Below are 27,690 nucleotides of genomic sequence, written 5' to 3'. Positions count from 1 at the left end.
TACTTACAGTTTGATAATCAACATCTAAACAATTACAAAAATATAAGCAAATAAATTATTCAACCATGTATATTCAATCTGTGTTGGAAGGTGAGGGGTTAAGTGGAAGCCTGTGAGCCTGTGTATCCCCCTATCAGGACTGTGATGCCCGCTGTTCGTTTACAGAGGGCCTGGCAGTTATAATTCAGCGCAATACCAATTTCAAATGACAGTAAAATTGACCAATCATATCTTCCCTCTCAGTGGGCGGGCTTAACTGTATGATAATTTCCGCCCGCTGTGGCGACGCTAGCTGTCGTTAGCGTACCACCGCTAGCTAGTTTCGATTCAGTCCTTTGACGCCCTCGTGCGCGTTGTTTACATATTCCGCTCCTGAGGAACACGGAGCTGTGAACCTTATTTTGTTGGAACCTTATTTTGCTTAAGAAGTTATCTAGTACAGATATTATTGTTTACTGCGTGTCTAAAGCTGTACTGTCGTCTCAGTTTTTTTCTTTATTGCAGTTAATTAGGAGAGGAAAAAAAATAAAAATTCGGGGGGGGGGGGGGGGGGGGGGGTGTGATGGGAGCGGGCCTAGGTTTAATGGTCACTATATATTAGTGGTGGGACTTTAACGCGTTAATTTCGATTAATTTATTACAGGGAAATTAACGAACTAAAAAAATGTACGCATTTTTACGCATTTAACGCATGAGACACTTTTGCACCATGGAATGTTTCTCAGTGCACGAGTTCCAGACGTACAGATTATATGGACGCACAATAAGATCATGATGGAGATGACTGAAGAGGCTACGCTGGTGGATGGGAAATTTAAATATAAGAAACTTCCAAATGGAAGTACAAACACACACAGTGTTATTTACACTTTATGTAGGAAGGAGTTCGCTTATCACAGGAGCACTTCCACCCTTCATTACCACCTCAACGCAAAACATGTTGGGGCGAACACGCAGGTCAGTAATGATAACTTAGTTGCTAAATGTATTCCTAGTACGAGCAAACAGTGTCGCCAGTCAACACTCGACCACATGTCGGGGTTCAAATTAAGAAACAAAATGTCAAAGTCCACGTCACACAAATTGACTAATTCAGTGGCGAGATGGATTGCTGTGGACTGTAGACCGCTCTCTGTGGTCAAAGGCTTAAGTAAGACGCGGCAAGTTTAAACGCCTCTGCCGTTCATGGAGTCGTGCTACGGTCACTCGTGAAAGTATAATCCAGGCTTTACAAGAAGTGCTGCAAATTGCGTCAGCTGATGCAAGTTACGAACTGCCGTCCAGAAAGACAATGTGGAAGAAAAGACTGGGGGAAGAAAAGACTGGGGATCACTGGACCTCTGTTAGCAACAAGAATTATATTGGTGTGACAGCTCATATTATAGATGATGAATGGAAGATCTAGTCATTTGCTTTGAGCATGCAGAAGACCACTTCTAGGCACTATGGAGATGCCTGTGGCAGAGGCCTGGGAAATTTAAGAAAGTCTACCATCTAAAATGGTATTAAAAACATCTTCTGGTTTACTTCTGCTCTTCTTATTCTTCCAATATCCTGAGCAAAACTCGCAAAATTAAAGATTTTTGGTCAGAATTTCCAGTGTTCTGAAAACTGTTTGCTCTTTTTCTGCACTCATCTATTGGTCTGTGTAGTAGACTGGTGGAAAAATAAACAAGATGTTGAATGTTCATTTATGCTTATGTTCATTGATTCATTTATCATTCAAACTTTAATTAATATTTCTCATGTTATATACTGAAATGCTGAATTTCGATTAATTAATTACAAAGCTTCAAATTAATTTGATACAATTTTTTCATCGCGTCCCACCCCTAATATATATATATATATATATACACAGCATGTTACTGTTGAAAACCTTATGTTTTACACAGAAAAATCATTTGTGGTGTTTATTCTGGTTTTTGATGATGAGTGAGGGCTAAAAGATGCAGCTAGGGTCCATATGTAAAGCCTGACAGGCGGGGAAGAGTGCTCTTACCTGAGATCCTCTCCAGCTCCATCTCCACTTATTATCTGCGTAACACCCAAGCACATAATGTGAGTATAATAGATCATGGAGGGCTTTATAATCAAGGGAAAATTGGGGGGAGGAGCTGGTTCCCCAACACGCTTGCTTTTAAGGCTCAAAAAAGGAGGCGCCATGGCGACGGGGGGACATAAAGACTTTTCCGCCTCTCAAATGTGAGGATGCAAATGAAAGGCAGTGATCATAATCTACTGAGGCTGGGGAGGGTGGTTATGGCTTGGAGTACTGCATGTGACGCAAACTCATACGTTCAGTGGTCCACCACTGGCAAAGAGCATGTGTTGGGTAAGAGCATGTGTAGAGTAAGAGCACGTGTTGGGTAAGAGCATGTGTTGGGTAAGAGCACGTGTTGGGTAAGAGCATGTGTTGGGTAAGAGCACGTGTTGGGTAAGAGCACGTGTTGGGTAAGAGCACGTGTTGGGTAAGAGACATTACGGTTCCTCGACGTACTGGCGAGATGTGTCTGCAGCATCACAAGCCCTTTGTATCTTTATTTGGAGTAACTCTGTCAGAAGTGCCTGATGTATCGAAAACCAAGTTGCAGACTAATGATCAGTGAATTCTCAATCAGAAATAAATGTGTAAATGAAGGAAGTGTGTAAAAGTGAGTAATGAAGTACGTCTTCACCACGGAGCAGGTTCCACTTCACGTCGTGTGAATAATTAACACTAACTCAACACTTATTTAAACAGATTTCATCCAGAGGGAATGCATTTCACAGGAAGTGGCAGATTAATATACTGGTTATGATAACTGCAAGTTCTGTAAGCGCCACCTGAAGTGCTGATGATAATAAGTTCTTTCATATAACACTACTCACACAAAGCTAGTTTTGAAGTCCAAACTACACCCAAATAGGTATTTTAGGGTCTTTTAATACAAGCATTCCATTTCTTTGACAAACAGCAACATTAACCTTTCAAACCATATACATTGATCATGATCTGTAGACTCTACAAGGGGACGAAAAAAACTAAAAAAAGAAGGATTTAATTCTGGATTGAATAATTCACAGTGCCCTTCCTGTCAAGTAAGTGATAAGGTGCTCTCCGCTCGACACTGGCTAACGCTCTGACAGGCCTAAAGACTGGTAAAGCCACATGTTTTGAAACTTCCTCCCCCATTAAAAGTGAAGGCTGTGACTGTTGGCGAAAGCCGCTGGTGCTACGGGAGACACCGCCACTGCCGTGGTCTGTCAATTACCAGGCGGGGGAGCAAACAGTGCGCCAGGCGAGTGGGATAAGTAGCCTGTGACAAAGTAAAGCTCCCACCGCCAGCCTGGCTCCTCGGCCGACAGGACTCCACGCTACAAAACAACGGAGACCTTCCAGTAGAAGGGAGGGGAAAACGATTCCCAGGTCTTGTCTCCTTGAAAGGGAAGACCCCCTTCACAAGCCCCGCTCTGAAGGTGCCGGCGACGGCCAACCGCCACGTCGACCCTACACAGCTGCGTTTTCCGGGGCTTTCTTCTGCGAGACTGTTCTGTTTGTTTATTGCCCTGTTCTTATTCAAACAGAACAACAGCGCAAGCAACCTGAGCAGTGAGACAGAAGACGAGAAAATCAATCACGGCAGAAGCAGATAATATCCTCTTTCAAATGCACATTTTCATTTCCTCCCTCTTTCCTGTCATCCTCTCGTGGTCCCCCCCCCCCCCCCCCCCCCCCGCCCCCGCCCCTTTTCTGTCACTCTGAAGGCGATTAATAAGACTGGAGGGTCTCACTACACTCAGTGGGAACCTGCCAACATAAACAAGTTACTGACCCATTCCACATTAAACGCTTTGTAGCCGGGCAACATTTGGATGAAGCGGGACAGTTTGTTTCGGCGAATCTCTTTGTACACATGGAGATCCATTGTTCTCTTGTGCAGTCAGTTTATTCATCTGTCACTCACAACTCCATTTTTTATTCCAATTCTCAGGTCGCATACATAGCAACAAACCACCTGGATCTTCTTACTGTACATCAGCATATAACAGTACAGAACACAGACCGGCCAGCAGACATTACCAAACGTGTCCAGTTAGACTCCATGGCTCGTCTCTTCTCATGCACAGTCAGTGTTTGACCACAGGGCCACAGTTGGCTGGATATTTTTGGGATGACACTGTGCTCCCTATCCATGGACCGCTGTGCATGACAAAGTCAAGCCAGGCACTGGCACAAGCTTCCACCACAGCCCTTCTCCAACGTCAAACGCAAAGTATGTGACCGCTTGCAAAAACCATCAGCACCCAGTGCCATAGACCTACCATATACCAAAGATGAGTGACACGGCCACGAGAAAATAGCTGATTATTGATTAGTGTGGCGTGAGGTACAGATCTGTAACTGAACAATCTGAACAACTATGCACCTATTATATATATATATATATATATATATATATATATATATATGTGTGTGTGTGTGTGTGTGTGTGTGTGTGTGTGTGTGTGTTGTAAATAATGCCCAGAGACATAATATAATAAATATCAGATATGTATGTCCACATATACACACAGGCCTTGTTTATTTCAAACCTTTAACATCAGCTACATAATAAAGAGGACAGAACTGCACAAGCGAGACAGGAAGACGGCGGTTGCCATGAGACGGAGACGGAGTGCACGGACCAGGCTGTCAAATATGGTAGATAAGGGTTGTCATGGAGATCGCACCGCTCATAGGCTACAGTCTAACGGGCAAGTTCAGCTCACTTCCGATCTGCGAGACTGAATCGTTAGCCGCCGTCGCTCAATAAAAAGCACCCCTGTGTGCAGACTGTTCCTCTATCAAATCAACCCAAGACAAATATCCACTCAGTCATGACAACAAAAACATGACACCTGAGGATTCAGGGACAGACAAGATTTGAAGAAATGCACAAAAACCAGGTTGTGTGTTTTTACACAATCGTAGAGAAGAAAGCACTTTACTTTCGTGCAGACCATAAAATGTTTTCTAAATTTGCAGAGTCATTTAATGGCATCTTGACTGGATTCATTGGGTTTTATTTCCATTAAATTGCCAGGGGATTCAGTGCACTACATCAACTCCACAACTTAAAGACTCTAAATGTTAGCACTGAAATGATCAATAATGCACTGAGCAATGTTCTTTAGGAGCTAATAGACAAATCTATTTCAGCGGACCCCTGGGGCCACAGAGCATGCTGGGAGCAAGGCTGGGATTCATACAACACTCCCCCCAAAAGACTGGCACACTGCTGGGTGCCAGGAGTAGAGTTACTGTGCCCAAAATCATATCACCTCCTCTACACATTGTCTTTATAAAACATACAATTTGTAGGTTAAACTATTTCATATCATCTTTTTTTTCCCATAATTTATTGAGAATATGAAAGAAAGCTTGCTGCTAATTGACTCAGGACCCATACTACCATCACCAAGGCACCCCCCCCCCCCTTATTTGAATTTGAGTGTCACTTTTATTCTTAGGGATCTTAGACTACAGGGAAATTGCAATGAAAAAGAGGCAGAGACAAAAGACAACAGCACTCAAAGCCACTTTAGATGTCAAAAAATCAGCTATTATAGGAGCATTTCTTTACCACATCTTCCTGACAAGCAAACCTCTGGATGGCTGTAAGACACCATAGAGGGTGAAATAATCAACCTGCATTACAGACCACTGAACAAATCTATTCATTAACAATCTTGGCTACTTATAAATAATGCATGTTTTTAACAGTGCGCTTGGCTAATATTCAGTGCATGTCGTAAATTGACTACAAGTGAGTTATAAATAATGGAAAATGTATTTTTGGTTGAACTCCCATTGCAATGATCAAGCAGTGTATTACTGAAAATCAAATTATAAATTCCAGTGTACAAGCATAGGATAAGTCAAGATATATTCTGCCCAATCTTTCAATTTTACAGAGAATGAGATGAGAAGCATAGTGTTATTGCTTGAATATCTCTGTGGATATAACTTCAGAACAACTTACCATCAAATAACCCACATCAAAAGCTATTGATAATCCCCAACAGTTTAATTGGGTTGTGGTGTTTCATTATAAAATTTTAGCACTTTTGCCACTCCATCATAAAATGAGACAAATTAAATCTGAAACAAAGATGTCTGATGTCTTTTCACATTAGACAAAATAACATCTTTCAAAAGAAACACCTTTTTTGTCACCTTTGTAAAGGTGACCAGAAAAGAGTTTGTCCATGAGCAGAGAAACACCTAATTGAGAAGGAACCTCAAGATTTATAATAGACAACAGAAAGCTCCAGCCAGTACCCAACCCTGGTAAAAAAATATACAAGCAGCTGTTGGTCCAGTCAGTGGGATGTAGGCGAACACACTGGCCCACTGTTACTGGAGATGTTACTGAAGAACACACACGGTGCCCATAACTGCATCTCCAGTCTACCTCTCAGTTTCGCTGGGCAACATCATGCACTCCCCATCAGGCCTAAGGAGTAATCAGGCTCCCAGCTAAACCTGTTAGACCATCTTCCTCCTCCCCTACTCTGGAGAACACCCCAGCAGGTCAGCCCTGGCCCCAGCAGGTCAGCCCTGACCATGTCCTCTGCTCCTTCCCTAAATGTAGAGGTTAAAGACTTGCCGCCTGGCTTCAGACCTCCATTCTTCCTTCTCCATCCCTCTCTCCGTGTTCGGTAATGGTGGGTGAGAGGAGACAGGTCTGTTCAGGAGTGTACGACGTCTTTATCAAGCATGACGCAAAGGTCTTATTCGATGGAACAGTGCAAAGTCCGAGATGTTACTTGGATAAGAAACATAGGAACACGTGAATGTGAAGGACTACAACAATAAACCATCGAGGGGGTTAATAGAATAATCTAATGAAGGTATAGCACAAAATGGATGAAAAAAGGGTGAAGATAACATATGGCAGGGTGGACACAGGAATGAAACTGAAACAGAAGAATCACATGCGATGTGAAGGTGCCATGGGAACCACCACAGTGCAGAACAATGACGTGCCACTTTTGGCCCCTGACGGGCTTTCGAAACCTGGACCTTTGAGTCGCGTCACCGCGATTCTATCACAACATAATTCCACTGTTATGACAACGCTCGACAGAGCTGCCGTGAAGCCAAACAGAATGACACGAAGGTAAGACGCTTAAGACTAAGACTAAAACCGACTGGTAAACCAGTGCTGAGCTGGGGGTGAGGAGTGTCACTAATAGCACAGGGTGATAAACTCAAGGCCAAATCACCACTGAGATTTCATGCAGCTTATTTCCACAGCACTTCTTCTCTCATAAACAGAGACGCCTTTAAAACAGGCCGGAGCCCATACATCAGAAAGTTTCTCTTCTGGAAAAGTAGTCCAGTGGTTTAAACTTGACCGCTCGTGGGCATATGAAAATGGCATATATTGCTGTACTTTGCTGATGTATTCCAAAAACTAAAAAGAATATATAACTTTTTTGTTCAGTCTTTTACACTTTTATGCAGGCCACGCAGTCCCAACGCCCGTATCAGTTCATCGCGGTCCGCGTCGTGGCGACAGGAAACGCCGCGTTTTTGAGTTGACCTTGTGCTGTCGCACCAGACTTAGTTCCTGCACAGTTTAATAATGTGTGTTAGAACAGGGATGCAATGAAATGTGCAGACCAAGGACATCCGAGCCAGTAGTATAAAGGAAGATATTACATGTAAAATCAATTACACTTGAATTACACTTAAATTTGCACGTCTGTAACATTTTATCGGAGAAGGGCAAAGTACCAGGCAGAACCAGACCATTCAGCACCCTGAAGCTGGCAGGCTCAGAAGCTCCGAACTCCACGTCAGTGCCGGCATGTTTGTTTTGACCGCGGATCCATCTGTAAATTTGTAAGACGCCGTCTCTCAGCTCACCTGGGTGAGGCTTGCTTACTTAAAAAAAAACCAAACCTGCTATTTCAAATCGACCTGTCCACTCCAATTAGGGCAGGCTGGAGCAGGAGCCGTGCATGCCTACATCATCAGTCGTTTTCGCTGAGATCTTTGAAAGCAAAAGCGGAGAAGGAGCGCGGGCCGCCACGAGGCGTGAGCGGCTCCGCTTTCGGCGGCATGTCCGCGTTCGATTCCCTCCCCGCCCAGACCTCTCCCCGCCCCGCTCTCCCTGACATTTCCAGTCAGAGTGATAACTTTCGTAATAGGCGAGAACACAAAAGGCTCGAAGACTCGGCGGCGCAGATGAAAAAGATCGCAGCATCAATAATGCACCGGCGTCCGCCTGCTCGGGCTACGCGGGAGGGGCGCACGTGTTCTAGCGGGTGTAGGTGGGGGGGGGGGGGGGGGGGGGGGGTGAGGGGAATGAAAAAAAGAAAAGTAACAAAAAAAAAAGAGAACAAAAAAATAAATAAACAAGCCACCTGACATGCATCCACCTGCATACTGTGTGAAATAGTGCAGGTAGTTACTGACAAAAACAAACAAAGAAAAAGAGGGAGCACAGGAACATTGCCCCCCCTCCCCCTCCGCTAGGACAAAAGCCCCCCCAGCAGGGAAAAGATAAATGCCTTCCTGAGGAGAAACTACACAAGCTGCGTGACTACGGCCTGACCCTGTTCGGATGTGGAAACACCACAATCAGAACAGAGGCGGCCGCACGCTGCTTCGCCGGACGATAACGTCTCTCAGAGGACGCCGTTGGAAATGGACGTCTTTTTTCTGATACCAAGAGTACAGCAGGACACGAGGACACGATGAGGCAGGACACGAGGACATGACGCGTTTCACTGTCTGCCGCTGCGCCCCGCCCACTACGTGCTTTCCTGGCAATGGCCGTCTCTGAAGATGGAGCTGCCTGTGATTGGCATTCAGCGTGGAGCCTGCCACTAGGAGAGGTGAAGAGGCATATCCAATCCCCCTCTCATTAGACACGACCCTGGCAGGTTCCCAACGCAAACAAACTCCATCTCACACCAATTCTCCCTGCTCTGCCTGCTGTTCTCACACACACACGTCTCCCTCCTGGTCTCTCCCCCCCCCTCCATCCTTTCTCTATTGCTCTTAGTCTCTCCACCTTCATTTTGCATTCTCTCTCACTCTCTCTCTCTTTCTCCCCCTCTCCCCATTTCTCTCACACCCTCCCTGTATTTCTGACTCCATTTCTTTCTCTGCATTGCTCCTTCCATCTCTGCCTCCTACTGTCCCCCCCCCCCCCCTCACCACCACCTCCACCTCCACCCCACCCCCTCATCTCCAATCGAGGAATGCTTGGCAGGGTGTGAACGGAGGTGCTACACCTTTTCCAGAGCATGCAAATGAGCGCTGCCCTTGAGGACTGAGGCACAGGCTCGGCTTTTGTTTGTGTGCGGAATGCAAACTTTATTCTCTAATCTGCAGCGGCTCGGCGGATCAAGGCTGAGAGCGTTCGACCGGCTCTCCTCACCGGCCAGACAAATTGGGCACGAGCTCTCACAGAGCATTAAGGCAAAGGCAGTCTGAGCAAAGGAACGCCAGCAAGCCACAGTAACACATAAAAACCTCCCCGAGACTATTTATGCGAGGTGACAGCCTCCACCATCTCCACCCGGATCACGGCACTTGTTCTCAGCTATTCTCCAACGGACTCCTGCAAATTAACATACACCTCAGTGGGTCTGGAACAGAGGTGAGAGGGATACGCTATTCACCTGATATCCCTGACCGATTAGGCTGACCACGTGCAGGCCGAGCTGGGGACTTATCGAACTGTTGACGCGTGACGTAAACCACAGGCAGCGGAGCGGGTTATCCCGACCACAACCGCTTCTCACGCATCAGTTCGCTATTAAAACGCCTCGACTGAATTTATAATGTGGCGATTACAAAAGATTGCACTCAGTTCCATGTCAGCAGTGCACACCGAATGGTACACAAGATACAGAGGAAAAAATATTGCATAGCTGAATGAACAGATGCTGTAGAACTAACCATGCCAACGAACAAACGAAACGTCGTATGTGGATGACGATAAATTTAAAGTAAATTTAGAATCTTAGGAATGTTCTGTTGTCCATTGTTTTATTTGCACCTGTTTTGAATATTGCAGATTTTTGCAACATGAACACCATCTGATATCTTAAGCACAATTCAAGACAATTTTACAATGTTTATTGCAATCGGTGAAATGTTTGGTAAATATGAATATGTAAATCATATATTATGCCATTCACATGAACACCTCAGGGAGCGACAAGGTGGACAGTGTTCTCTAACGCCACCGTCAAAATACCCACGAGGAGATAGTGTGGAAGGATGAAAGATCACATAGTTCAGAAGAACTCAGAGTGTCCTACTCAATGTTCAGTGTACTGTATTCTGTACTTACTGTATATATAATTAACCACATGTTGTCACATGCAAAGTGCTGGCAGTCAAAACACAAAACTCCATTCACCACAGTGTAGCACAAACAACACATGGATTTCACACCAACAAGCTTAATTTGCTAACACACAGTTTTGAAAGCATAGTTAACTAATGAAAAAACAAGCTTTGACTCTAGACAGATGATTGAGAAATTAAAATGTGTGTATGTGTGTGTGTCTGTGAGTAATATATATATATATATATATATATATATATGAGTGGGGAACCATCAGGGCCCTCTACGCCCTCTCAGAGGGCCTAAAAATATTCTTAAAACATAAATATATATAATATAATTTATCCAATTTTATTTTATCTACTTACAGTTTGACAATCAACATCTAAACAATTACAAAAATATAAGCAAATAAATTATTCACCCATGTCTAATCATGTGTTGGAAGGTGAGGGGTTAAGTGGAAGCCTGTGAGCCTGTGTCTCCCCCTATCAGGACTGTGATGCCCGCTGTTCGTTTACAGAGTGCCTGGCAGTTATAATTCAGCACAATACCAGTTTCAAATGACAGCAAAATTGACCAATCATATGTTCCCTCTTAGTGGGCGGGCTTAACTGTATGATAATTTCCGCCCGCTGTGGCGACGCTAGCTGTCGTTAGCGTACCACCGCTAGCTAGTTTCGATTCAGTCCTTTGATGTCCTCGTGCGCGTTGTTTACATATTCCGCTCCCGAGAACCACGGAGCTGTGAACCTTATTTTGTTGGAACCTTATTTTGCTTAAGAAGTTATCTAGTACAGATGTTATTGTTTATTGCATTTCTAAAGCTGTACTGTCGTCTCAATTTTTTTTTTCTTTATTGCAGTTAATTAGGAGAGGAAACAATTTTTTTTCAGGGGGGGATGGGAACGGGCCCAGGTTTAATGGTCACGATTCGCTACTGATTATATATTTTATATATATTGTATAAAATCAGTATAGTAAATCTACAATTACATATATATATATATATATATATATATATATATATATATATATATATATATATATATATATATATATATATATTCAGTATCATTCAGTTTTATTAGGATCATTGACTAAGGGGAGATCTGGGGGGAAAAACAATTAAATAGCTGGAAATAGTGGTGGAGAATGTGTCCTCTGTGGCCCTGATGCATGAACATTAGTGGAATATGTAAGGAGAAGAAACTATCTGCAAGCTTGAATGTTTGACCTTTTGAGATCAAGGCTTGATTTTGGTCCACATGTGCCCTTTCAAGGAAGGATTACTGCAACTCAATAAAAAAAAATAATTTTCAACCACCTTTATCCTATATTGAAACATTTCTGTCCTCGATGGGAGTGGCCTTTTCCCGCCCCACAATGCACCTGTTCTGAACACCTAAGGGAGATTTCTGAACGGTCATGGTAGACGGTGCTCTCCACCATTATCATCAAAACGTCAAGTGAGAAAACTCTGGGCCTACAGAAGCTGTGCCAGATGAAGCAGGTCATATAAGGGAGGATCAATCAGAGCCTCCTGTATACTGCACTTTATAACAATCACCAACACATCAGTTCTGACACACTTTGAACACAGTTCAATAAACGTTATCTTCAAACTTCTAAATCTTATTCACATGATATTCTCAAATTGCAGATCTCAAACTCTTATTTTGCATATCCATCGCAAATCTTTATCTTAAGAACTGTTAACCTTATGTTCCAAACACACTGTGTCACTATGATGACATTTCTGTCCTGATTTCTATTCTGGGAGTGATCACTGAATGGTTTGATGAGTATGAAAATGATGCAAATTCCTTGCTATGGGCTATGCAATAACTAGATCTCAACCCAGTTGAGCACATATAGGAGATTTTGGACTGATGTGTTAGAGGTGACATGTTAGACAGTCTCTCCACCACTATCATTATAACACCAGCGGAGAGAATATATTTTAGTGGAATCCCTCCATTACAGTTCCAGAGACATCTAGAATCTCTGTCAAGGTGCACTGAAGCTCTTTCTGGTGGTTTGTGGTGGTCCACCACTACTAGGACAGTTTGTTACTTTTTTCTTTGTCATTGTTGCCTCAGGTGAGATCCTTGGTGTCTTTGGTGAAATGGAAAGTAACGGTCAAGAAACTGACAAACTCTAATGACATTTCTCACTGCTATTTTGGATACTCTGATTGAATAGGAACCCAGACAGGAGACAGAATGTCCTGCTTATATTCTCATATGGGACAATGTCAGTTTTCATCACAGTCTTCAGGTCCAGGCATAGTTCAATGACAATACACCATTCTCTAATGTGTTCTTTACCAAGCAGTGGGCTTATGTCGGTTGGCTTTTTCCAAGCGAGGAGATGGAATACTGTGATACTAACTCATTGATTTGTGCATGTGTTTTGAAAGAAAAGCCTCATTATGAGCAAAGCTAGCTTTGTAAATCAATAGTTTGCTTTTGCCTGATGTAGATGCATTCTGTCGGCCTGATTTTGAGCTTTTAGATTTCTGTTTAAGATTTTGAAAAAAATGGGACTTACAGTAGTAAAAGTACATATAATAAGGTTTTCATGTTTTTTTTTCAGACATAAATCTCCAAGCATATTGGCTACCATTTAAAAATCAGATGCATTTCAGACGGGCAATCAGACACAAAACAAATAAATAAGTAAATCTAATAAAATCTGTCAAGAAGCACAGAGCACTGAGAACTTGATCTCAGCCTGGAGAACGTGTCTGCTCATCCCCAGCCTCCGCCCCCCCTTTCTGAAGCAATTTTCCAGAGAAAACCCCCGATGTCCGCCTGTCTACTTTAAAAACGCTCCACACTGTGCCCCGTGTCCGTCACACGACTCAATCTCTTAAGTCTTAAGTCCAAGACGACTCTGCGAACAGATCGGCTGCGCGGCCCGACCCGCCCGGGTGCCACTCACCGTTCTCGCCGTCCGACTTCCTCTCCTGCTCCGTGTCGGTGAGAGAGAGCACGGAGTTGGCCCGGCTGGACAGGCACGAGCTTGGTTCCGACTTCGTCTCCTGCATCCACAGGTGCAGGGCGTGGCTGGGCAAAGGGTCCGCCTCCCCTTCCTCATCCGAGCCAGGTCCCAGTGAGTAGCCGTGCTGCGGCCCAGTGCGAATCTCCTCCGGCCGGCAGCCACTCAGCACCTGGACTGGCTTGCCAAACTCCAGCTCTGTGGTGGGGGGGGAGGGGAGCTTGCCTGAGAAAGAGCTTGCCTGGGACATATCTGTGACATGTTCTTTCTTTGAGGTGTCACTGCAGTTGTCACACCTGCTGGTGCTACTTGTGAGATAAAAATGAATATCTGAATGGCTTTATTCACCCTCAGAGAAAAGCAGCTTTTGTGAAGATTAATACATTTGAGGAAACACTATACATTTCTATATATACACCAATACTTGATGACTGCAATATGCTGTGATAGCTTTGACCAAAACATTAACTTTGGCCTTCCTTGATGGTTTGTGGTTCATTAACATTAAACTTCTTAATGGGTCCTTAGTGCAGCACAACTGTGTTGCACTAGTGTTGCATTGTAGAAGTATCCAAGACAGTTAAGGATTTAGATGTTATTATGGTGCCTTAGCTCCATGAAATGAGGTCATGGCTGATTCCTACCCCCAAAGAAAGGGCTCGTACATAACAGCAATACTTTCTCCTTGTGTCCTCAGCTCCCCTGAGACGTGGCTCAAGTGGAATTTAAGAGGGCACTCTGACATGAGACGCCCTAGCTGACCGGCCCACAGTCCTAGCGTGGAAATTAAGCTTCAGTCAGAACATCTGTCTTCGGTTCAGCTTCCTGAACCAAGACATCAGAGAGGCATGGCCCGGTGGCATCATTAAAGTAGCACGTTAGCCTAGCCGCTCCATAATTCATCCTTTTTAAATGGCGGGGTTAAGTGCGATCGAGTGGAAAGCGTCGGACGGGCGGTTCTGCTAGATGCAGCAGGCTGATCCCCTCTCGGACTGATGCGGGTCGAGGAGTTACGGGCATGAATCTAGCCAACGGAGCGATATTTCTGCAGCACTGTCTCGCGGTAATGTGCTCGCTGATAGAGGGATCTGGCTAGATCCTCATCCATGTTGTTGCAACCAATTCATTTCGTCGCAGGATTAAAAACGGCCCTCCGTGCCAGAGGACAGAAGATAAGTAGAGGAGAGCATCAAAGCACAGTCCCCTCACTGCATCAACAGCTTTACCAACTCTCGCTCGCAACGGGACATTTGCTAATATGTTTGACACAAGCAGAATAGTAGTGAATGTTTAGTATCTCAGATTGGATGCTCTGTAGCTACACATACTGCTTTTAAAGAGCAGCCATCGTAGGTTTCCCACTGGATGCATTCTTAACATTACTGAAGCATTATTTACCGAGCAGGTGTGAAAAGCATACATTGGGCATGCACGGCGGCAAACGCATGCAATCAGCTAACTCACAGAGCCCATGATGAAAGCACTGATTACCTTTCAGTGGGAGCCATTCTAACTGAATCAAGGCAACAGATTCGACTCTCTCAAGATCAAGCAGCAAGCCCCCGTGACACAGAGCCACTGCCAGCGATTATAAATGCACGTCTGTGGCTGTTAGAACCTCGGCAAAGCACGGGTAGAAATAACGAGTGACAGACTATTGATCAAGGCCAACAATACGCCCACTCCATCTCTGATTATCTGCGATCTCGGGGTCTATTTTTCCCTTAACACTGGACATGACCCGCATGAGGACAATCCATCAAGCCTCTAATGCGTGCCATTTTTCCCCATTTTCCACTGAAGATTTTTTTCCCATTATGTCCGAGGCCAAAACACAGTTGTGTGAATGACCCATTTCGAGCTTTGTCTGCAGGAGCTTCCATCTCTGAAAGGGAAAAACTCATTTCCTTCTTCATTAGGTCTACTCAGTTCAATGTACGTACACAGAGGGGGGACGATCACTACAGTTACCGTTTTGGAGGGGGCAGAGAGATAACGAAGCCTTGGGATGTTTACCTTGTGTTTCCTTGGTGAAGGACGTCGTCTGCCTCTTGGCGTGGCTGTTATAGGTGAGGCGGACGTCCTGGCCGTAGTCGGCCAGAGTTTCACGCGAGGTGTAGTCCTTGGGCTGGCGATGGCCATCCTCGCTCTCATCTGACGAGCTCGTGTACGACATTTCCATCTCCCTCCGTGATTTGGACAGGGGCTGGTATGGTTTGCTGTCCATTTCTTCCATGGCTGGGAATGGCCAACAGTATTCATTCAGACATCTCACCGGCTAGGCAGGACACAGCAAACCTGAAATCACAGATTTACAATGTCAGGCTTGTGGTTTAATTCAATTATTATTGTTAGTTTGTTTTCAACAATTATCAATTTTATACTATATGTCAAAAACATGGCTGCAAACATAGCACTTGAGATCATCAGTAACAAACGATCTAGCAGATAGCCCTTTTTGTCATCCTATAAACCTTATAAATAATTTGCGATCTTTTAATTAGACTTTGAAATAGGATTTTGAAAAAGAGTGGAAAGGATTCTTGCAATGCAAGAAAAGAGGCTTGTGGTAAAGTAAAGATTATTCAGCAAGTGGAATGAATATCATATCAAAAGCCAAAGGTTTGGTATGCATTTATTACCAGGGCAACACCAAAACACAGCAAAAACAGAGTAGCAAGCATCAGAGAACAAATTAATTTAGAGTCATTTCAAAGAGTCATTTTCATTTTTAATTGTTACGGGCTGGAGTTCGACAAGCTTATACACTGGGATCTTGAAAAAAAAATTGTACTGTAGTCTTAAGCAGGAATCCCAGTAATCGCCTGGAGCTCCCACCCTGTAGTAACAGCACACTTACTGGGAATCTGTGAAGCAAAGCTGTTAAAAATATCACCCACTAAAACAGTGTGTGCTACCAACCTCCGTGTCTGTGGGTGTGTAGGTAAGCAAACATCCAGAGAGATCTCAGGAGTGAATATCACAAAACAACGCTGCAAATAAGCAATACTAAAAAAATAAGTAAATAAAGCACACCTCGGCTGTGATTGGTCCGGGCAACACGGGCAGGACGAAACCAACACGACTGGATGGCGAAGAAAAAGAGGAGCGTGCGGATATGGCTTCAAATGCCAGGGCTGCTCTTAAGCGACAGGCGAGAGAGAGAGAGAGAGAGAGAGAGAGAGAGAGAGAGAGAGAGAGAGAAACAGAGCTCCTGTCGGGTCTCGAGCAAGGCCCATTTTCATTACAAAGCTCCACTAATGTATATATCCCCGCGGCAACCCACTCTGGGCTTTCAGTGGTTGACCCACCTGCTGTGCGGGGTGGAGTGGTGCTATACGTCTCTCTCTCTATCTCTCAATCCCATTCACCACGGGGTGGGGGTGTGGGGGGGGTGGGGGTGAGGAGGAGGGGGTTGGACAGGCATGCCGCATCTCTCTTTTCCTGATCCGACACGTCGGACTCACCAGGTGATTTTCAAGGCCTTCCCCAACTCAGGCAGGTGTGCTACAGCTAGGACAGACCCGGGGGTCCACCGGCCTCAGACTGAGAGAGGCTGACATGTGGGAAATGAGGTTAATGTACATTCTGATGATTAATCATGAACCAAATTACTTTAATGGACGTGTTTCGTTATATTGAAGATTTTCCCTTTAGTTTGCCTTTAACTAGGTTTGTAGAACACACAAAGTTAAACATCCTTTAAGATAATGTTATTGCTCTGTGTGTGTTTATAATTCCTGCAACATTTTCAGCTGAATATCTTTTAATTACAGCTCCCCCATTGGGCACCATATATGGTTCATCCCATTACTGATATAAAACGTCTTAGCTGAAAGAAATATAGTAGGTGTTTCTCCTGACTGCAAAGCCAAATAACATTTTACTGCATCTACACTGTCTACTTATTTATATTTATTGCCATAGAAATTAAATTGAGGAGGCTTTTGTCAGCTCATTCGCTAAATACCTGCTAGGTTAAAGTGTAAGAATGATAGTGAAGCCCTCGCTGGGTGGCAGGTAGAATGTGTTTAAATTAAGCCCAAAACCGCATTAAATTAATAAATAAGAAGGTTCATCAGAGGCTGAGCAGCACGGAGCAACAGCACCGATCGGGACATCCAAACACAGCTCAGTTTATCCTTACAGCTATTTTTTTCTCGACGAGCAAGCAAACAGCAGACGCTTCATCCATGTTTACTGCGAACAACACGCAGGTGGACTTTTCTTCCCCTTTGGAGGAGAAAAACAGCGTCTGAAGGTAGACAGACTGATGGAGAGTGATGCGGCTCCATCTCCTCCAATATGAAAGGGAGGTTTGAATGGCAGACTCCAGGAAGTAGTCCCATCAATTCTAAACATCAGCTTATAGTCCATGCAAACTGTCTAACCTTGGTGTTATCAACGGATCCACCTTGGAGTGCTGCGCTGAACACTCAGTCTAAAACCATTCTGGAAACGGCTCCATTCTTTAGGCCTCTCAGAGCAAAAAAAAAAAGATTTTTATTAGCCAAAAGGATTTATGTTGAGTAATATAGATAATGTTACTTAATAAGCTAACATCTAGAGCCCTGATACTTCTGTAATTGTACCACCACTTCATAAAAGAACATTTATCACATTTTTATTATTATCGGTATACTGCATTATCATTAAAAAGTGCATTTCAAATTAACTCGCATATTTAGACCTATGCAATGCTAACACTTCACTGAGGGCATCTTATTACACCTGTGCCATTAGTATCTACCATCTGACATTATCACTTATGTGTAAGAAAGTGAAGTACTCAAATATTACAGATAGAGGAAAGATTAAACCGCATGTGGAAACACTCAGAGGTAGTAGATTTCACTCATCTGTATTTGGCTGTGTTTGACAGGGGCCTCCATCTAAAACCTTCACGTGCATCGTGATAGGCTATCAAGACGCAACATTTTCAGTAACGATTTTGACATTCTCTTTGTATAAGAGAATAAGAGAATATAATATGACGCAGTTTTCCCCAGTCCTGGTCTTACACTTCCCTCACACACTCCGGGTCTCTTCCTGTTCTAAATCACCCATTTGAACCTCATGAAAGGCTCGGTAATTAGCTAATGAGTCAAGTGTGCTGGGAGTAGTGAAGAAAAAAAAGATGACTACATGTACATTAAAGGGATGCTTCAGGAATTAACAGCTACTGATATAATGCACAGAATTTTTTAACACACACACAAAAACACACACACACTCACACACACACTCACACACACACACACACACACACACACACACACACATATATATGTAGGTATGAATGTATGTATATACGTTGAGGTGGCATCTTTGATTGAAAGACTTCAGGGGTTCTTCAATGAATCTTGTATATCTAAAAAGTACTAAAGCATTGTCAGTTATGTAATGTGAGGGCCAGCTCAACATATCTACAATAGTTGTAAAATTTTAAGGATTATGGAAGTATCCATTATGTACCTTGTATCTTTAATCATGAGATTATTCACAATTCACCATCATGAGGCAAAGAGAGGAATTGAGTTCTGTGCCGCTACGCGACTATGTCTCTAGTGTACACCACTACGTCTCTACACCACTACGTCTCTACACCACGATGTCTCTGCACGACTATGTCTCTACACCACTACGTCTCTACACCACTATGTCTCTACACCACTATGTCTCTACACCACTACGTCTCTACACCACTATGTCTCTACACCACTATGTCTCTGCACGACTACGTCTCTGCACCACTATGTCTCTGCACAACTATGTCTGTACACCACTATGTCTACACCACTATGTCTCTACACCACTACGTCTCTGCACGACTACGTCTCTGCACGACTACGTCTCTACACCACTATGTCTCTGCACGACTACGTCTCTACACCACTATATCTCTACACCACTATGTCTCTACACTACTATGTCTCTGCACGGCTACGTCTCTGCAGCACATGTATGACATAACCAAAGTTAAACAACTGAGAAATTTCAGAATTCAACCTAGAGTTTGTTTTAAAATTGTGCAATTAACCCACTTATTTGGAAAAAAGATTTTTTTATCTTTCTTTCTTGACACAAACATGATCTCTGCGTCCATGACTACATGTGGAGTAGTAGTCCATGATCTCTGCGTCCATGACTACATGTGGAGTAGACTGGCATCTGTAAATGACGATCTGCAATTCCGCCGTTTTAAACATCACCGTTCGCAAATTGTCACTAACCAGGAAACAAATTGCCAGCACATTTTATTTCCCTGCACAAGCAAATTAGTTAGAGTTGCTGGAGCTGCTGACCTGGGGCCTAAGGCACTACCCATGATGCTTATTAACTTGTTAACACAACACCGTAAATACTAATCTCTCTCAGGCAGAAACGACATAAACCTGCCATTACAGATTACTGCAGCACATAGAGTCTAGTGCAGTCTGGTGTTCTTCTGGCCAATAGAACACGCCTTTGTTTGCATTAGCCAGCTGTAGAATTAGCATTAGTGTAATCTCCTGGTATCACTGGAGGTTCTACCAGTAGGTAATCTTGAGCCATGGACAAGAACCTTGGGGGGGCCCTAGGAACACTGCATAATTTGAATAAGATAATATACCATTTCAGTCTAAGTCTCTCCATTGTCCTTTCCCAGAGGCCGCTGAAGGGCATAGGAGCACATTTGCTGTCTTTTGCTCGCATCTGTGAGTTCAGGCAGGGCACCCAGGTTAATGAGGCCAATGAGACAGGATCTCTAAACAAGTCAATAAAGTCACATGTAATTGTAAACGGACTGAATTTTGTCCCAAGATAAGACATAAGTGTTTGGCATTGCAAAACATTTTTGTACTCTTATTTTTCTCCAGTGATTTCCAACATTCATTGTAATGACATGACCCAGGAGCATTTAATGCGCTGAAGCGTTCACATATAAATATGGATCTATTTACTGCATCTGTCAGTTATACGTTTAATTTTGCCAACAAATGCTAGGTCCTTTGTGCCCGACAGGAAAGATCCCGTATACCTTGTGAATGTGCACTGTGATTGTTTGGACATGCTAAAGCTTCTGAGGTGGCTTCTGAAACCATCACACTTGTAAATGCACCTCTCCCTGGTGACACAAAGATTATGGCATTGTTTTCACCAGACCCAAGCTATACAGCATCCTTAAATTTGTTGCACTTATAGATTATAATTGAAGTGCTATGCAAAGATTTCAGGTTACACTAGGTGTTCCAAAATGAGACGTAGCTTGAGTTTCTGCAGACGTATAGCTCACCAGAGGGTGTATACATTCTGTGCTCCTACACAAAGTTGTTCATGCCTGCAGCACTGAACGACTGACTGCCTCATCCTCTAAACCTGTTTATTTCTCTCTGGTAATTGCACCTATAGGGAGCAACTACAAATGAAAGTGGCCTTTTTAGAAGAAGTTAGTTCAACACACACACACACACACACACACACACACACACGCATGCGCGCACACACTTAACATACTTTGACGTGATCCCCCGCTGTACTTTAAAAACTGCATTACATTTCCTCTCCATTAAATTACCTTATAATTCCTGTTATAAAGTATGCATAGTTCATTACTTTGATCACAGCACGGCGAACCACTACGGGAACAGCTTTACTCTTGTGCACACTCCTCGTGACGATAAGAGATCGGCCTGTGCCCACAGAACTACGTCAGCTCCATCTCAGCATGTCAGCTGTCACATAGACAACTTGCTACTTAATTATCTCGGAAATTACAGGAGATTATTTGCGCTCAGCAGGTGAACAAGGTTTGGAAAACGCTCAGCGTGACAATTTAGTTTAGCAACTGACTGAGACAACTTGGGGGAGTACAGGTAATATTATCCATGGAAAACCACCCTAAGACATTTAAGAAACACATTTTTTAGAAACACATCCGCTGTATCAACACTCACTGGCCACTGGCCACACCTGTTGTACAGGTGAGTGGATTAGTGACAGAAGCCAGGCTGCTGGCACATACGGTCCTGCCGGCAACCTACTGCCTCATTTGTCATTGGCTAGTTCCTGACCACAGGACCACTGCTGATTGGATGTAATTTGCTTGGCAGGCCATTCACTACACGGTATTAGCACTAAAATGGTAATGTATGGTTGGGGGTGCCGAGCTGCTACAATGGATTAGCATGCTAAAATCTAAGCATATTTTTCCAAGCGTAACATATAAATGATATTCACTCAGATACAAAGTTTTCTTGGTTCTCCCTCATGTAATAACTAAAGCTACAGCAGTGGATTATGTAGTAATTTTAATAGCATGATATAAACAACTGCCAGCATTCTTTATTTAATTAATTTCAATTTCTAATAATTCCTTATATGTGTATGTGTTTCATTAAATTTCCATTCAGTTAAAATCAGTTGCAATTGGAATCTAAAATACTCAATAATGTTTTTAAGAACATGTTTGGTCATACAGATTTTTTTTGCTGCATATAATTTTTTTTTAAATATGTTTTTTTTTTACACTTGTAAATATCATGGCTGGGTTGAGAGCAGTCTGCTAATAGCAAACTTGCCAGAAAATGCCTGTTAGTTAGGGACCAGAAGATGGCTAACACAATCTGTGCATCTGCACACACCAACAGATGATCCGCGGACTTCAGTGGCACCCTTACAAGGCTGGTATGTAGGTGTTTCTAAAAGCTGTATCAGCCTTCATCATAGCAATGTCTCACCCTTTTAACTGTTTCACCAGAAAATGTGAAGGGCTAGAAGTGAATCAGGAGCATTTATATTTGTATCTATACTTCGTAACTTCTGCCATTTCTCTGTAAGTATAACTCTGCTGTCTTCAAAAACCCAATGAGGGAGACATTTTAGGAATAGCAGAGCTTGTGTGTAACACTGCAAATAACCTTCATGATTTTTTCCTTATGGCTACAAGAGAGTTACTGTGTGGGGTAACAAAGTTACTGTGTGGGGTAACAAAGTTACTGTGTGGGGTAACAAAGTCCATTAGCAGGAAGGAAATTCAGCATGTGGGGAGAACGGATGAAAAACCAAAGAAACATTAAAGAATCCAAACGAACTAGTTTAGGCTGCTGTGGAAATGACAGTTTCAAGGTTGTTCAGCATAGCCGAGTTAAGGTTGGAGGAAGAACTGGCAGAAGCCATTTGGTCATTTTCTTGGTATTCATTCAGAATGCTTCATTTTTAAGGCAAAAATACCCCTCATACAGTGAAGAGTGAGTACTATTTACTAAACCTTCATGGCTGTTTTCAAAGAATAGCCTTCAGTAGATTCAAGTACTGCTACAAAAACGGCTTCAGTTCGAAAAATTGAAGCAATGTGTATTCTTCCCTTCACATTTTCCTCCCTCATTTGTATTACTACCATCTCCCTTATTGCTAAAGGCCATTATAAGCCATTTCCTGGGTAAAAAGCCACTAAATTAAACTTCCGTATGGAATCATTCCTCACTGAGACACCACAATGTTCTCTTGACTTCTTTCAGTATCTCTGAATGACTAACCAAGCCAATTATGGCATTGCAAATTGTGTAGAAATATATTAGTGGACTCGCACCTGTTTGTGCTGATCCAGCTTACTTAACTGACCTTTCGGCAGCTGACCATATGATTTTATTTCTCTTGAAGGTCACTCTCTCTTGACTTTCCGTGCACTGCTTAACAGTCAGTACTGGCAGTACCGTGTCTTACAAGTTTAGTTTTCTTTTGCACTTACTACCTTTTTTTTAAAAACATCCGTGTGAACACTGTTAAAATTAACAGTCTGTAAGACACTCTCAACAGTCAAACTTCTATTAACGTTATTCCTACCACTCCTTACTAGAGGACTGTTTTCGAAGCATACCCCAGAACTGTCTCGCTGACTAATTGGGAGTTAGACTTTCACATGGGCCATTACCATTATGTGGGAGGGGGCACGTCCACGTCCCTACTCCACTGCTTTCCGCGACGCCTGGGGTTCGTCCTGAAAAAATACCTGTCAGTTACTGGGTTGCGCTGCTTTTTCGATGATTTGTTTCGCCGGGTCTTAGCACGACGGCTAATTTATGGCTAAAGGAAAGGGGGAGGGGAGGTGGGTTGCGGCCCTTTCGTGGTTTTATTCTTTTGCGCAACACGCCACTGCTCTTGTACGGCACCCGCCCGGCTCAGTTTGAAGGAATAAATGCACATTAAACATGAAGTCAGGGCTTGGTATCAGACCAGGGACCTCCTGTTGTAAAATTCACAGCTGCCGGGTACGTTGGGAGTTTGCTTTAGCCGAGGGCTCTGAGCGAGCTGGAGGCGTTGGCTGCTCTCGCAGTCTCTAGCGCACCACTAACCCCCTCTGATGTCGGTGAAATATGCATACCTGCTATCACCACACAGTCATTTGGGGGCTTATTCATTTGCAGTGAACACCTCCCCCCAAACCTCCAACCGACTCCTCGTGGAAACCCTAAAGTGCACAGCGGGAGTCTCTGTGTTGGTATCCTCAAGAACAAAGAGCATAAGATCCCTGGTTTAGTTTTAGAGCTTGAACATTTTGATTCGAACGGATTTATCCTAAGAGATTCATTATAATTACTGTTTATTAATTTGTTATTATTTTTTATAGATGGGACAGAAATGCCTTGTGCTGTGAAGAAAAAAAATGTCTTTCTTCTCATCTCAAATTCTCAAAATGAATCCAACATGTACTGTATATAAGCACCATGTATTACAATCTAACTCATTTTAAAATCTTGCCGCACAGCATAGCTAGGATATATTTCACAGAAAGCATAGTGTGACCTAGGTTAAAGTAACTCTATGAGAAAATTGTACACAGAATCCTTCCTATCCATTGCTCCACAGTAACAAGTGCAGTTAAAATCATTGATTAAGATTAGTCACAGCATGGTTTAGGGCATGCACAGAGTGTCGGACTAAACTCCTACCCTTCCATCGAATGGACCCCCTATCGGCAGGCCGCCCTCAAGAGACCTGCTCAGCTAATGCCTGTGAGCTCACTGTCAGAGCTTCCTCCTTCTAATTCTGCCCCACTGTAGGGTGCCCATTAGATGCTCTGATTTCCCATTTTGATGTAACACCCACTAGCTTGTTCCTCAAGCCAACCTCATTTCATGTGGAAAAAAAAGGAAGGAAAAGAAAGAAAATACACCGGCTATGCTAGCCACCGTGGTAGCTCCTCCAGCCATAAACGTGCTCCCTTCATCTCTCTCACTGCCCCCAGCTGAACGATCCAGGAAGGCCATGTGACCTCTGTCCAAAACATGGCCACCGATGCAAACGACGTTTTCCAGTTCTGTTGTGATTCAGTGATACCGCCGTTGCATCAGCTGTTGGACATAATACTGTTAATACAACACAATATGATAACATCATGATCTTATTGATGCTCCACTTTGTTATGTTAATAACAGTGTTTCCTTCAAACATCCAAATGCCCTATCATTAATTTAGAGAGATAAATAGTTGGATACTTGATACTGTCTAGTGCCACAACTGTCTGACTAATAAACTAAAAGGCCAACAACTAAAATAATACATCACTCACAACACTGCTATCATCACTAATAATCTATGGCCAGTTAGTATTATGTAAGTCAGATCACACTAACTGTACAACACTCATTCACTCACAGCACTTATAATGACATTCAAAGCAACGAAGATACTGCTGGACCCTGGTTTCCTGGACTGGAGTTGGGCACTCTTGGACATGTATAGGGACCCAGTGATCACTGCATTCAATTACTAACCTTGCACATATCACCAAACTCTTTGTAAGGACACAAATAAATGGTTGCGTTAACAGTTATTATTATAAGCCTTCAGATGTCTGGCAGCTATAGTTCAGAAGTAACGCAGTGTGGTGATTTGACAATAAGAAATGTAAACTCGCAAGGCAGTGGGTAAGCAGACATAAATGACTGCTCTATACAAATTGGTTTCCACCACTGCATTACAGTTTTTTTGCAATGATTAATCAGTGCCCTTGATCGACATCAGTCAAATCATAAGGCCTGTTACAATGTAATTTCCTCACAATATACTTCAGCTGCTGCGAATTCTAAAAGCCCATGTTCGCTAAGACAGAAGTGACGATAATTAGCATCAATAAAACACAGCTTTCAGCTGCTGTTATTTACACTGTGGAGTGAAAGCATTCAGACTCCTATAAACGCTATACCCAACACTAATCTGTAAAACCATATACCAATTTCAAAGTAATTTATTATTCGAAATTCTATTAAATTCCAAAAAGCTTCCTCCCAGTAATGGAGGCAAACACATGAATTTAATCCACGCCTTTCTCAGTGCACCCTCATCTTCTAAAACGTTTAAACAGCACTAATTATAAAATCTGAAATTGTTGTTTTTGTTGATTCTTATTAAATGGCTGGTGGAAAAAAAATAAGCACTTCTGTAGCTTGAGAGAACTCTTTAAGACACTGACTACACACTACATGTGGAAGTGGTTCTCAACATGGTCAGGAGACACGGACCAGTGTTTAACTCATGACCTCTTCCCACCCCTCCGTCTCTTTCCATCCACTACGTCTATGTACCACCGCACAGCAGGTCCACAGAACTGAATCATACGCGGACTCTATTAATCGCCGGCAGACGGCGGCTATATTTAGCCGGGGGAACAAAGGCGTCTGCATCCTGCAATCTGCGAGCAACACCGAAGCCAGACCGTCGGAGTCGGTCGAGACAGTCGCCGGCGCGTTTCAGAACCGGCTGGCCTTGCCCTCCAGATCCTGCTAATAAGAGCGCCTTCGCTGCCCGCCAGAAGATTAACTTGCGCCGATGCGGCTTATAGAGGCGGCGTTCACCTCGCACACATACATGTGCGGCTTAATCCACATCCATATGAAAGTAATCACGCCACGGCGACCCTTTTGATGGCTGCATCATCCCCCTTTTATGACGTGACATTATCTTACGCCGGCTTTCTGCATTCGGGACGTGATGAATTGGAGCGCAGTCGCATCTGCACTTACTGGGGATTTATCGCTCTCCCTCTCCGTGTTTCGTGGGGAAGAAAATAGATGCAGAGAGCCACCCTATCTGTAGTGAGAGGCAACAGATGAATAAAAAAAACACCACAATTACACTTTCCGAGGCACCAGACACCTTGATGGAGAGAGAAAGGCGGAGAGGGCGGGAGGGAGGAGGAGGAGGAGGAGGAGGACAGGAGAGGAAGGCGAAGGGGAGGCCGGACTTGCCCCGACCGCTGGTATCATGTCACAGGAAATAACCATCAGCTGTTTCATTTGAGCTCAGCTGATGTGGAAAAGATCCAATCTCACGAAAGACGGGGCAGAGTGGACTGTACGCTGAAGGCTGAATGCAGGATCATGCCTTTGGCAGAGTGACTACCTTATCAAAGAAAGCATAAGACCACACCGCTTACATTTTGCTGCACTCCCACAATGTAAAAAAATAATCCCCAAATGTTTTTCAAATGTGTTTTTTTTTATTGATTACGAACTGTAAACGGCAGTCAGCACAATCTCTAAATAGTATTACGTCTCCTGGTAACATCTGGAATTCAAAATTCACTCACCAAAACCAACCATCCAATCACCAATGCCAACAATTTTAAATCCGTGATCCCAAAGTTTTCCTCAGAGTATGTAAGTATCTGTGTAACTTTAAATCTCTCTCTCTCTCTCTCTCTCTCTCTCTCTCTCTCTCTCTCTCTCTCTCTCTCTCTCTCTCTCTATCGCCAAACACCTCAGCTCTCTTCAAACATTAATTGCTTTTTTTGTCCAGTAATACCCGCCAAGTAACGTATATGTAGCTGGCATATGATGATGACTACATAGAAAAAAATAAGATGGATGATGGCATCTTGGGTGGGGAAGGGGTGTTAGAGGTAATCTTACAACATATTTATATACTTTTATACTTTTTTAATGACTTCAATTAATTAATACATTAATGTGATTTACTATTAATTAACTGAGCTACTGCAACAACAAAGTGACTTTTGTTTTATAAAAATCACTTAAACTTGGTGTGATTGATGTCCTCTATTTAAAATAAAGCACTAAAGCGTTTCATACGTTCATTAGTCAGTTTTTTATGTAAATGTATGCTCATGTGGAAGAAAACTCCACTGCCATGAATAGATTTGAGAATCGGAGATATACGTTTGACAAAATTAAAACAATAACACAAAGGATTTTTGTTGCATTTTAATATACCTACATAAATGAAGTGATAGTGGAATTAGAGTGGGCAGGCTGCACCCTGCTGTCTGTGTGGACACAGGTGTTGGGTCAAAACATCGTGATGTCCAACAGCCGTCGGCGTTGGACGATGGTATTATTTATTAGCCCAA

The 27,690-nt window shown here is 43.3% G+C and overlaps 1 protein-coding gene across 3 annotated transcripts in view; it reads right to left on the bottom strand.

Annotated features, from left to right (window-relative positions):
- LOC143527453 (teneurin-1-like) overlaps window positions 1-27,690 on the bottom strand; it is a 141,535-nt gene that overhangs the window by 102,304 nt on the left and 11,541 nt on the right. For 2 of the 3 annotated variants that reach the window (XM_077022676.1, XM_077022677.1), the window contains exons 2-3: window positions 15,357-15,638; window positions 13,284-13,538 (exon numbers count right to left, since the gene is read on the bottom strand). In XM_077022676.1, the coding sequence (XP_076878791.1) occupies window positions 13,284-13,538; window positions 15,357-15,576 (475 nt within the window). In that variant the 5' untranslated portion in view covers window positions 15,577-15,638. The remainder of the gene's footprint in view (window positions 1-13,283; window positions 13,539-15,356; window positions 15,639-27,690) is intronic. The other variant, XM_077022678.1, reaches the window with a different exon arrangement.

The sequence above is a fragment of the Brachyhypopomus gauderio genome, chromosome 11, assembly GCF_052324685.1.
Source record: "Brachyhypopomus gauderio isolate BG-103 chromosome 11, BGAUD_0.2, whole genome shotgun sequence".
Lineage (NCBI taxonomy): Eukaryota > Metazoa > Chordata > Actinopteri > Gymnotiformes > Hypopomidae > Brachyhypopomus > Brachyhypopomus gauderio.
The sequence above is the reverse complement of the archived record's forward strand: the minus strand, read 5'-3'. Positions and strand labels throughout refer to the sequence as shown.